A 12893-nucleotide genomic window follows, 5' to 3' on the forward strand; every position below is an offset into this window, starting at 1 on the left:
AAGTCAATGAGCACAGAATATTGCATGGCTTATTGAGCCTAAAGCCAGCCATAGATGGAGTGATTTTTTTCCCTACAGCCACGGGTTTGATCCCCCCATTGATTCCCCCATTAACACAGTCAGTGTTAATGGGGTAATCCTTCCTTTGGAGCTATTGTTTTCTCCCGGGGGGGGGGGGGGACATCCCAGCGTAAGAGCACGCAGTGATTATTGCTAGTGGCTTTAATAGCCACTGTTAATATTCGCATGAAAGACCCAACAGACTGGTTGTACCCAAGTTGACCAATCAGCCTGCCTATACATGGTTCAAATCTTGGCCGGTCCCTGCTGAACCAGCTGAGATTCAAACTGTCCAATGCCTGCTAAACCCTTTTATGAGCAGAGATACAGTAATTGATAGCCCAGATGCCCAAATTAAAGTTAGCATTGTCAGTATGTGTTGGGCAATTTGACACATACATAGCTAATTTGCATTTTTTCAAAGGACATACAAGGTTTTCATTTGGAACTCTTTTTGGATGAAAAAAAAAAAAAAAACAGGTCTTAGCATTTTACACATACAATTTTATTTTAAAAAGGTTTACTTTTACACACATTGTTTTACACTGTGACAGATATCCTGCTATCTTCAGTTGTCACGATGCTTTTCTCTTTGGGTCTCTGAGACACAGTGATAGTTGAAGTAATGGAGCTTGTATGTAAAGAAACCTCATGTGATCAACAGTTAGATAGATAGATAGATAGATAGATAGATAGATACAGTTGTATTCAAAATTATTCAACCCCCACTGAAATTGATTGTTTTGGCCAGTTTGACATTGATTTTGATCATTCAGTCATCCTGCTTACAATTAAATCAAAGAGGCACGTGTAGGTCAGACAAATATAACATAACATTTATAATGAAATAACCACAAATGTCTTTTCTGTGCTCACATCATTATCAGTTTTATTCAACCCCCAAGTGACATTCAATCTTAGTACTTAGTAAAACATCCTTTTACAGTTATAACAGCTTTTAAATGTGAAGCATAGCTTGACACAAGTGTCTTGCAGCGATCTACGGGTATCTTCGCCCTTTCTTAATGGGCAAAAGCCTCCAGTTCAGTCACATTCTTAGGCTTGTGCACTGCAACTGCTTTCTTTAAGTCCCACCAGAGGTTCTCAATCAGATTTAAGTCTGGTGACTGTGATGGCCACTCCAAAATGTTCCAGCCTTTAATTTGCAACCATGCTCTAGTGGACTTGGAGGTATGCTTGGGATCATTGTCCTGTTGAAAGGTCCAACTTCTCCCAAGCCTCACTTTTGTGACGGACTGCATCACATTGTCATCCAATATCTCCTGGTACTGAAGAGAATTCATGGTACCTTGCACACGCTGAAGCTTCCCTGTACCTGCAGAAGCAAAACAGCCCCAAAGCATGATTGACCCCCCACCATGCTTCACAGTAGGCAAGGTGTTCTTTTCTTCATAGGCCTTGTTCTTCCTCCTCCAAACATAGCGTTGATCCATGGGCCCAAACAGTTCTAATTTTGTTTCATCAGTCCACAGAACACTATCCCAAAACTTCTGTGGTTTGTCCACATGACTTTTGGCATACTGGAGTCGACTCTTCTTATTCTTTGGAGACAGCAAGGGGGTGCGCCTGGGAGTTCTGGCATGGAGGCCTTCATTACGCAGTGTGCGCCGTATTGTCTGAGCAGAAACTTCAGTACCCACATCTGACAAATCTTTTCTCAGTTCCTCAGCAGTCACACGGGGACTTTTCTCCACTCTACGCTTCAGGTAGCGTACAGCAGTCGAAGTCAGCATCTTCTTTCTGCCACGACCGGGTAGCGTTTCAACAGTGCCCTTTGCCTTGAATTTGCGAATGATGCTTCCTATGGTGTCTCTTGCTTTGTTTAACATCTTTGCAATCTTCTTATAGCCATTGCCCTTCCTGTGAAGAGTAATCACCTCTTCTCTTGTCTTCCTGGACCATTCTCTTGACTTCACCATGTTTGTAACCACACCAGTAAATGTCTAGAAGGAGCTGAGTATCACAGTCATTTTAAAGCTGCCTAATTGGTGCTTATTAGGCTTTATTGCTGCTCCCTGACATCCACAGGTGTTTTCAATACCTGATTGAAAACATTTCAATGAACCTCTGTTCTTCAGAGTGGTAGTCTTTAAGGGGTTGAATAATTGTGTCAATGAAAAATTCACAAAATAAACATTTACTACTGTATTACAAAACCAATTGATGTCATTTTAGTTGCATATGGTTCTTTAAGAAGTCCTTGTAGGATTTCATTCTGAATACAATTACAAATGTACACTAAATTCCCTAAAACCCTTTACAGCATTGGGGGGGTTGAATCATTTTGAATACAACTGTAGATAGATAGATAGATAGATAGATAGATAGATAGATAGATAGATAGATAGATAGATAGATAGATAGATAGATAGATAGATAGATAGATAGATAGATAGATAGATCATCTTGGCTTGAGATAGTTCTTATTTTTTCGTCTTATCAATGAACAGCTGTCAAATGGTTTATCCAGTTCAGTTTGTCACCTTAGAACAATTGTACACTTTCCCAACTGTCCAAGAGACCTTTGAACATCTTTATTTCTTAGGCTGTAGATGAAAGGGTTTAACATTGGTGTAAAAATTGTATAGAACACTGACACTATCTTGTCTGTCACTCCGGTATCTGAATTTCTTGGTCTCATGTACATGAATATGGATGTGCCATAGAAGATGGTCACCACAATAACATGGGATATGCATGTAGAGAAGGCTTTGCATCGCCCAGAAGGGAGTTTCACAATGACTAAGAAAATGTGTATATATGAAAAGAGGATGAGGCACAAGGGAATAAGAAGCAACATGAACCCACAAACCAAACTTATGATGTTGTCCACTGAGATATCCCCACAAGATAGTTGAAGTAATAATGGAGCTTCACAAAAGAAGTGGTTAATGGTGACATGTCCGCAGAACTTTAAATGGCATACAAAATATGTTTCAAAGCAGGCTATGCTACCAGCAGCCATCCAAGACAAGCCAATCATCCTGGTACAGAAAACGGTGTTCATAATAACATTGTAACGTAAGGGATTACAGATAGCTACATATCGGTCATAGGCCATTAAAGCCAATAGTATGCACTCGGTCTCACCTACAAAAAGATAGAAGTAAACTTGAAGAACACAACCAGTATATGAAATAGTTTTTGCTGACAAAACAATATTTAGTAGCATCCTGGGCACAACGATTGTTGTATAGCAGATGTCCAAAATAGACAGATTAATAAGAAATAAATACATAGGGTTGTGTAAATGGTAGTCTGTTTTGACGGCCACTATAAGCAGAATGTTCCCGGTCAGTGTGGTCATGTAGACAAGTGAGAATAACTGGAACAGCCATGGTTGTATGTTGGGATTGTCTGAAAATCCAAGTAGAATAAATTCTATTTCTGTACTTTGGTTCTCAGCTGCCATGGTCACACTCTTCTAATAATAGTTGATTCACCTACAGCTGACCACTTTGTGGAATTAGGGACAACATAAAAAGATCTAAATGAGGGAAAACCTCATTCTGAAAATAAATCACCAGTAAACTTACAGACTATCAGGTTATGTCCATTTTGTGGACACAAAACACAAACATGTAAGCAGTTAGGCTCCGTTCACATGTAGGCGTTTTGGGGCGTTTTTGGGGCGTTTTTCTGCTCTAGGATCAGCTCTCAAAACGCCCAACAAGACAAATCCTATTCATTTCAATGGCCCCTGTTCACATCTGAGCGTTTTGAAGCTGTATACAAAACGCCCAACGCTCAAAAAAGTACATGAGCTTCTTTTTGGGCAGATTACAGGCGTTTTCCATTGATCTCTATTCAATCTAAAAACGCCTGCACAAAAATCGCGGTAAAAATCGCGGTAAAAAACGCCGCAAAAATCGCGGTAAAATCGCGGTAAAAAACGCGCGAAAAACGCTACGCTCAGGTGTGAATGTAGCCTTATTCTCATGACATAGTTGCCATAAATAAAAAAATGAGACTTTATGCATAACCCCCAGTAGACCAAATATTACATAGAACTCACACAAGTAAATATAACAATAAATGCATAAATGTATTGTTAAAAACTTTAAAAAAAAAGGAAAAAAAACCTCAAACATATCATAAGAATGCATATAGAAGAAGATTGCAAATAAGACTCCTTAACTACTTAAGCCCCGGAAGATTTTACCCCCTTCCTGACCAGGGGGTATTTTGCGATTCGGCACTGTGTGACTTTAACGGACGTACGATGCTGTACCCAAATGAATTTGACGTCCTTTTTTCCCCACAAACAGAGCTTTCTTTTGGTGGTATTTGATCACCTGTGCAATTTTTTTGATCATGCTCTATAAACAAAAAAAGAGCGACAATTTTGCAAAAATAACAATATTTTTCACATTTTTTTTATATGAAATTCCCCCAAAAAAATGTAAAAAATCAAATTTTTTTTTAAATTTTTGGCCAATTTGTTTTCTGCTACCTATGTTTGGTAAAAAAAAATCACAATAAGCGTATTTTGATTGGTTTGCACAAAAGCTATTGCGTTTACTAACTAAGGGAAAGATTTTTGTCATTTTTGTTGTTTTTTTTTAACGAGTAATGGCAGCGATCTGTGATTTTTTTTTTGCCTTACTGCGACATTGCGGCGGACAGAACGGACCCTTTACTGACATTTTTGACACTTTTGGGGGTACCAGTGACATTACTACAATAATCAATGCTATACATATGCACTGTTACTGTAAAAATGACACTGGGAGGGAAGGGGTTAACTTTATTGGAGAGGGGGGGGTTAAGTGTGTCTCTAGGGGCGTGTTTCTTACTGTCATTGGATGTGGCTGTGTGTGTAACAGCACAAATCAACGGTCCTACATAGCAGGATTGAGTGATCTGTGCTTTTACACAGGGTAGAATGACAGGCGGCTTTGTTTACATTAGCCGCCTTCCTTTCTCCCTCTCTACCCGACGATCGCGAGTGACCGGCGGACATCGGGTCCGCCGGTCACACGCCCTGGCTTCTTCGGGTACGAGCGGGGGCAGGAGCACACCCCCTATTGGCTCACAGGCTAGTGACGTACCGGTACGTCACTTTGCCTGGGAGGGGCTGACCGCCGCTCGACTATATAGTCGGGCGGCGGTCGGCAAGTGGTTAAAAGATTTTGTTAATATGTTTTGCGATAATGGCTTTATCAAGACATAGAAGCTAATCTGAATTGGACTATACGTAATACTGGAATGTTTTATTACGACAGCATCTAGAAAAAAACTGCAAGGTAAGTAATACCATGTAAAATATAAAATTATATTTGTAGACAATAACTCCAAATTTGTAGAAGATAACACAATCTCTGATTAAAATTTGCATATAAAATCTATTAAAATAAAGCAAATTCTACTTAGAATAATACAAGAATAGTGTAAGTAACTTTTATATAAATTATTGTCTTATATTTTGTATTTTTCTTCAATAATCATTAGACAAAACATTAGAGATAAAAAATATATTAGATTTAAAATGTTATCAAAACATTTGCAAATCATCTTGCCTTTTGCTTTGTGAGCAGATAAAATATTTCATCATCGGATGTCTAGGGTTTGAGGCGTAAGTGTATCTAAACCCAAGAACAAACCTGTAATATATAGAGATGTCGCGAACATAAATGTTCGCGAATGGGTGAACCGCCATAGACTTCACTAGGCAGGCGAATTTTAAAACCCACAGGGACTCTTTCTGGCCACAATAGTGATGGAAAAGTTGTTTCAAGGGGACTAACACCTGGACTGTGGCATGCCGGAGGTGGATCCATGGCAAAACTCCCATGGAAAATTACGTAGTTGATGCAGAGTCAGGTTTTAATCCATAAAGGGAATAAATCACCTAACATTCCTAAATTGTTTGGAATAACGTGCTTTAAATCATCCAGTGTGTGTATACGATCAGGTATGATGTTGTATCGATCAGGTAGTGTAAGGGTTACGCCCGCTTCACAGTGACAGACCAAACTCTGACAGACCAAACTCCCCGTTTAACGCACCGCAAACAACCGCAAACAGTCCATTTGCAGTGGGCGCAGTACAGTCTGTGGACCTGACACTCACTGGCAGGCAACTGCAATTATATTACAGAGGTAAAATTAAATACATTTTTTATCTGCAAGGTGCTGTGCCACCCTATATGAGTGGTGGGCAGTGGGCAAAGTACAGTCTGTGGGCCTGACACTCACTGGCAGGCAACTGCAATTATATTACAGAGAAAAAATTAAATATTTAAATATTACTACTTGTACTAAATTAATAGACGATGTTGTAATCCACTGCACTTTAGGAAATACAGGTGACACAAACATGACAGAATAACACAAATAACAAAAATTGCTGCTACTTAAATTAGTAAATATAAAAAAAAATAAAATTCATCCAGAAAAAACAGGAACTGGCTTTTTCATTCGAATTTCAGTAGCGCAGGGATGGTGATAACCTCTTACCAAATGAATAGGATGATAACATATACCAAAATATATGAATCAGATGTGATAAATATAAGCATAAAATCATAAATACATAAAAGCATGAAATCACATCAATAGGAGTCCATAAAGTCCTTAGGTATAAAGTGCATAGAGCAATGAAAGTGCAAACATGAAGGATCACAGGTGCGACTTATGGGGACCACCCTTGCTTGCCACCACCACACAGTGCTGGGAGAAGTATCTGAAATTCAGACTCACCAGACGCCTATGCCTAACCACTCTCATGGACTAGCCAACAACAGAATATAGTAAAATCAGATTTCCTCCAGATCTCTGATTTGTGCTGCAAAGACTCCTCTGGAAGATTTCCTGGTAATTTTTTTTTTTTTTTTTTTTTCAGGGGAAAGCTTCCTGGTAAATTTATAGTGAGTCTGAATTTCAGATACTTCTCCCGGCACTGTGTGGTGGTGGCAAGCAAGGGTGGTCCCCATAAGTCGCACCTGTGATCCTTCATGTTTGCACTTTCATTGCTCTATGCACTTTATACCTATGGACTTTATGGACTCCTATTGATGTGATTTCATGCTTTTATGTATCACATCTGATTCATATATTTTGGTATATGTTATCATCCTATTTATTTGGTAAGAGGTTATCACCATCCCTGCGCTACTGAAATTCGAATGAAAAAGCCAGTTCCTGTTTTTTCTGGATGAATTTTATTTTTTTATTATAGGAAAAATGAAATTAAGTTTTTATCTGCAAGGTGCTGTGCCACCCTATATGAGTGGTGGGCAGTGGGCACAGTACAGTCTGTGGACCTGACATTCACTGGAAGGCAACTGCAATTATAATACAGAGGAAAAATTAAATGAATGTTTTATCTGCAAGGTTCTGTGCCACCCTACATGAGTGGTGGGCAGTGGGCACAGTACAGTCTGTGGACCTGACACTCATTGGCAGGCAACTGCAATTATATTACAGAGAAAAAATTAAATGACTTTTTTTATCTGCAAGGTGCTGTGCCACCCTATATGAGTGGTGGGCAGTGGGCACAGTACAGTCTGTGGACCTGACACTCATTGGCAGGCAACTACAATTATATTACAGAGGAAAAATTAAATTCATTTTTTATCTGCAAGGTGCTGTGCCACCCTATATGAGTGGTGGGCACTGGCAGTGGGCACAGTTCAGTCAGTGGGCCTGACACACACTGGCAGGCAACTGCAATTATATTAAAGGGTAAAAATTAAATGACTTTTTATCTGCAAGGTACTGTGCCACCCGATATGAGTGGTTTGCACACAGTACAGTCTGTATATATATAGAAAAAAATAAATAAAAGCAGAATGATATACCAGCCCTAAAAAGGGCTTTTTTGGGGTGCTGTCAGGATGCTGTCCTTACAGCAGGAGTGGACACAAAACACTGGCCTAGCTAATGATTTCCCTATTAATTCAGCAGCAGCAGCAGCCCTCCCCCTGCTCTAACTAACTCTGCAGCTTCAGAATGAATCTAAGATGGATGCTGTCCTTGCTTTTTCATAGGAGGTGGGAGGGTCTGGGAGGGATGGTATGCTGATTGGCTGGAATGTGTCTGCTGACTGTGAGGTACAGGGTCAAAGTTTGCTCAATGATGATGTATAGGGGGCGGACCGAACATCGCATATGTTCGCCCGCTGAGTAGAACGCGAACAAGCGATGTTCGCCGGCGAATAGTTTGGGACATCTCTATTAATATATCGCATCTTGCTAATCTATAGATATGGTGGCTGCATTCATAAGAAATGTTGATGTTACGTATTATGCATTACCATGGTTTTTGTTTGCATGTATATAGGGTTTAAAGCCTTTTTAGAGCCTTTTTATGAACATTGGCCCTTTACCAATGCATAATCATATTACTTAATTCTTGTGTGAAATCATTCAAGAACATGCTCCAGTCTAAAATTATAATTGAAGGTGGACCTGAAAACACAAAGGCGAAAACATACTTTCTTAAAAAAAAAAAAAATAGAAATGTTACCAGTGCCTAATCCATACCCAAAAGATGTAACTTTTGTCTTAATTTCCTCAAGAAAATAGGCACACTTCCTGTGCTTAGGCACTCCAGTTCTGTAGCCTCAGAGATTAGGTGATGCAACTACCGTGCAACTCACTGTTCTCCTTTCTGGAAAGGAAGCTTTACCTGAGGACCTGCAGGGAAAGAATCTCCCTGCCTCTGCTTCATTCACTCTGTGGATGTGTTCTGGGATGATACAGAGGCTTAGGTGGTGCTGGGTCAGGGGTTCAGTATCCAGGTGCAGGCTTAGATTGTAAGCAACCACCTCTGTAGCTCAGGGGTTATTTGACAATATGGTTGAGCAGTGAGAGCAATCCCAGCTAAGTGTAAATAAATGAATCAGTCACACGATGCATCATGTGATGCATTACATATCATGCCTGCAACACAGAGTACAAATCATGGAGTGCCAGCTACAATGAAAAATTGAGAAGGTTTAAATGCTGGAACATGGAAAGTAACACAACATGAAGACAATTTCCCATCTTAGAAATCTGGCACTGGAACAGGTGTCCCTACCAAAGATTTCCCCCATCTCTTGTATTGGTGACAACTGTAGCATTTTTGCATTTTCCATCACTTTCTGCCTCAGTAATAAGTGGAAAGGATCAATTTCATTAGCAGGGAGACAGACAATAATTAAAACCTAATAAAGGCTTTAACCCTCCACTCCATCTATAACTAAAACATGGTTTGGTTATACATACACGGAAGCACACAGAATCTGTTTTAATAATTTTCATGACCAATATATATATATATATATATATATATATATATATATATATATATATATATATATATATATATATACACACCACACATACTGTACATATACATATTTACTATATTGTCAAAAGTATTGGGACACGGGGGAGGGGGGGGGGAGTAGTGTCAAACTACACCCCGAAAGAATAGAGCGCTGCCGCAGCCCCGTAAGTTGTCAGGTTTCTTCCCGGCAATGTCCAGAGGGATACAACAGAATAGTGGCCAGTCCTGCAACTCACAATCAGCTGCCAAACCTCTAGGGGCCGCACCAGCACCATCTTCCTTTTGCCCAAACAAAGAAAACAACACAGCATCTGGCTCAGGGGCTTCCACTCCTTTCCTAAATAGCCCAGCCAAATCAAAGCCCCGCAGGGTGCCCCCACAGCAATGTGAAGAAGAAGTGCAGGGAGAAGTCAGCTCAGTGGCATACTCACCTCCATTGATTCCCACTGTAGACGCAATTGTGGCATTCCCTACTACTGGTCAGCCAGTATCAGACACAACACTCAAGGACATGCTCCTCTCACGTAGAGCCTCACTGTATGCTGATATAGTGACATACATCAATCAACACATAGCAGAGATCCAAGAGCTAGGGGATCGGGTAGATCATGTGGAAAATTCATTATGCGAGTTTAATGACAACTATAACACCCTCGTAGACTCACACACAGCACAGATAGAAGATATTACAAAAATAGAGGACCTAGAAGATAGATCACGCCAAACAACCTGAAAATTCGTGGTATTCTGGAATCGGTCCAGACAACACAATTACCTCACTTTGTAAAAGATGCGTTAATAGCAGTTATACTGAATCTCATTTCTGCAGATTTTTTACAAGTCATCATCCCAAAACTAAAAGCATTTCAGTGTTCTACTCCACTCTCCAAAAAAAAAAAATTTTTTTGCAAGACCCCTCCTATGGTCCAGTGGGAATCTGACCTCCAACAAACTTTTAGTGATGCCCAGTGGAAAAACAGCTATTTGCTATCCCCAGACTGTTAATCATTGTATTAACCATTGGGAAATGTCTCAAAAGATTCTATTCTGCTGGTACTTAACTCCATACCATTTAGCAAAGTTTTCTCCTGAAAACTCCTCCCTTTTCTGGAGGGGTTGTGGACACACTGGCACTCTTCCCACATACTCTGGGCTTGTAAAAGTCGTACTGGCTACTGGAATAAAGTCTTCCAACTTATTTCCTAAATTACTGGGATTTTCACTAAGCCTAACCCAGCACTAGCTTTACTATACTTAGGAATCGAGAACCTACCCACAAAGTATTGTAATTCATATCCTCATGTCTGCTAAGACACTCATCACCAGACTCTGGAAATCTGCACAAGCACCCAATGTATCTGAGCTAGTAGCTCTGGTAAAGCTGACCTACAACTATGAAAAAGTTATAGCTCTTAGAACAAGTTCTATCTTCAATTTCAATCAGATGCAGAGTCCCTGGACCCCAATGGCATCTCTTCATAGTGCTTGACGCACTTTATGAATATGGTATATGGTATGTTGTTTACTTACTATGCCACTTATGTTTGCCTTAATGACATGTTAGATATCATGCCTTGTTAAATATTCTGTTAATAACCTTATTGCTCTATGTCCCTTACTATGGGCAAACATGTATAATTTAAAAAAAAACATGGAAAAAACATTTAAACCAAAAACATGGAATGTTGAAAAAAAAAAAAAGTATTGGGACACCTGCATTTAAACTGTAACTTTCATTAAAAATTGGAAAAATTATGGTGCTCTTAATCTTTTGACCGGTAGTGTGTGTATATGTAAAATCTGGTGTAGTTGTGCATGGTAGCAAATCAGATTCTAACTTCAGCTTGTCTGGTTAAGCCTTGACACAAAAAACAAAACACAAAAACTGGAAGCCGATTGGTTTCTATAGAGAGCTGCATCAGATTTTGCACTCTCCATGTTTCAAATAGTTAATTTTCAGAGATATTGTGATGGTGTTTAAATTGCTTATGATAAACTTTAAATATGAGATGATGGAATTTTAGGGGTGCCTTAATAATAGGAGGCTGCCATAGGTTATTCCAAAGCAACTTGTGCCAACCTTTTACCAGACAAAAGAGACTTCCCTGACTCCTAAATTATATGTACATCCGATCAATTTTGATAGAGAAGTTTCACAGGTTTAAAAATTGTACATAGTTTTGTCTGTCTGTCAGTAGATCCTCTTTTATATCTTTTATTATATACAGTGCAATGTTTTTTAAACAAATTCCCAGGATATTGCAAATCACTAGGTTTCTACATCCCCACAGAGTTCACAACAAATTGTGTTATCTAGATGAAAAAAAAACCTCTCAATGCCATTCCATACTAATTAACCCACTAAATACAGTAAATTCCAATAAAAACTGTCAGACTTTATTCTGCTGGTGGCCAATCAAACTATTACCCTTTCATAGAAAAAGACAGACATACCTTCTGGAAATAAATAAAAAATAAATAAATACTGAATGAGTTCCTAGTAAATGAAAACACTCGCTAGCCACTTGACCTCTGGAAGATTTACCACCTTCATGACCAGGCCACTTTTTGCGATACAGCACTGCCTTACTTTAACTTACAAATGCTGTACCCAAAAGAAAATAAAGTAATTTTTTTCCCAAAAAATAAAGCTTTCTTTTGGTGGGATTTGATCACCACTTTTCTTTTTATTTATTTATTTATACACTATATCTTACTTATGTTTTATGACTACATAGATGGATATGCACATATTACCCTGTATTTTATAACTTGTTTAAAACTCAACACACACATTAAAATTTAAAAAAATTTACTTTAAGAATAGCATCAACTCAAACATATAATAATAATAATAATAATAAGGCCCCGTTCACACTGGGGCGACGCTACTTTGCCGGGCGACCTCACAGGTCGCGGCGCGCTGCTCGCACCGCGACCTCTGAGTGACCGGCATGGACTTCATAACATTGAAGTCTATGCAGGTCGCTCCGGGTCGCTCCAAAGAAGCTCCGGACCCTTTTTCTAAGTCGGAGCGACTTGTGTCGCTCCTATTAGAACAGGTCCGCAGCTTCTCTATGGAAGGCGACGTGTCAGGCGACCAGGTCGCCCCAGTGTGAACGGGGGCTAAGTGTAATATTATTAATAATACAACTTTCAGCAGAGCTTTACAAAACAAAAAGTATACAACATGCTTTATGAGAAACAAACATTTACAAGGTAAAAATGCATTAATTAAATATAAATTCAATTTAATGTCAATCCTTCACTATCTCCCACATTTATTGCCTTCTTCCTTAACCGGTTGCCGACTGCTCACAGTATCTTTACTGCGGCAGTCAGCCCCGGCCAGGCAGAGTGACGTAGGTCTACGTTGCTCGCCTGTCACTCCTTTTAGAGCCAATAGCGCGCGGGCACGCGCTCACGCGCTCACCGAGGCGCGCGCCCGCCTCGGCTCGTTCACAATGGAGTGTGGGCGTGTGACCGGCGGACCCGATGTCCGCCGGTCACACTACGATCGCCGGTACAGCGGGAGAA

At 39.7% G+C, this 12893-nt stretch overlaps 1 protein-coding gene across 1 annotated transcript; it reads right to left on the minus strand.

Annotated features, from left to right (window-relative positions):
- Positions 1-2560: 2560 nt before the first annotated feature.
- LOC309550345 (olfactory receptor 5V1-like) lies at positions 2561-3493 on the minus strand (the record flags this gene model as incomplete). The annotated part of the gene is made up of 1 exon (XM_082250742.1): positions 2561-3493. The coding sequence occupies one exon, from the start codon at positions 3491-3493 to the stop codon at positions 2561-2563; it is 933 nt and encodes a 310-aa protein (XP_082106868.1).
- Between the last annotated feature and the right edge of the window lie 9400 nt (positions 3494-12893).

This window comes from Pelophylax lessonae (genome assembly GCF_965119305.1).
Source record: "Pelophylax lessonae genome assembly, chromosome: 3".
In the NCBI taxonomy this organism is placed as follows: Eukaryota; Metazoa; Chordata; class Amphibia; order Anura; family Ranidae; genus Pelophylax; species Pelophylax lessonae.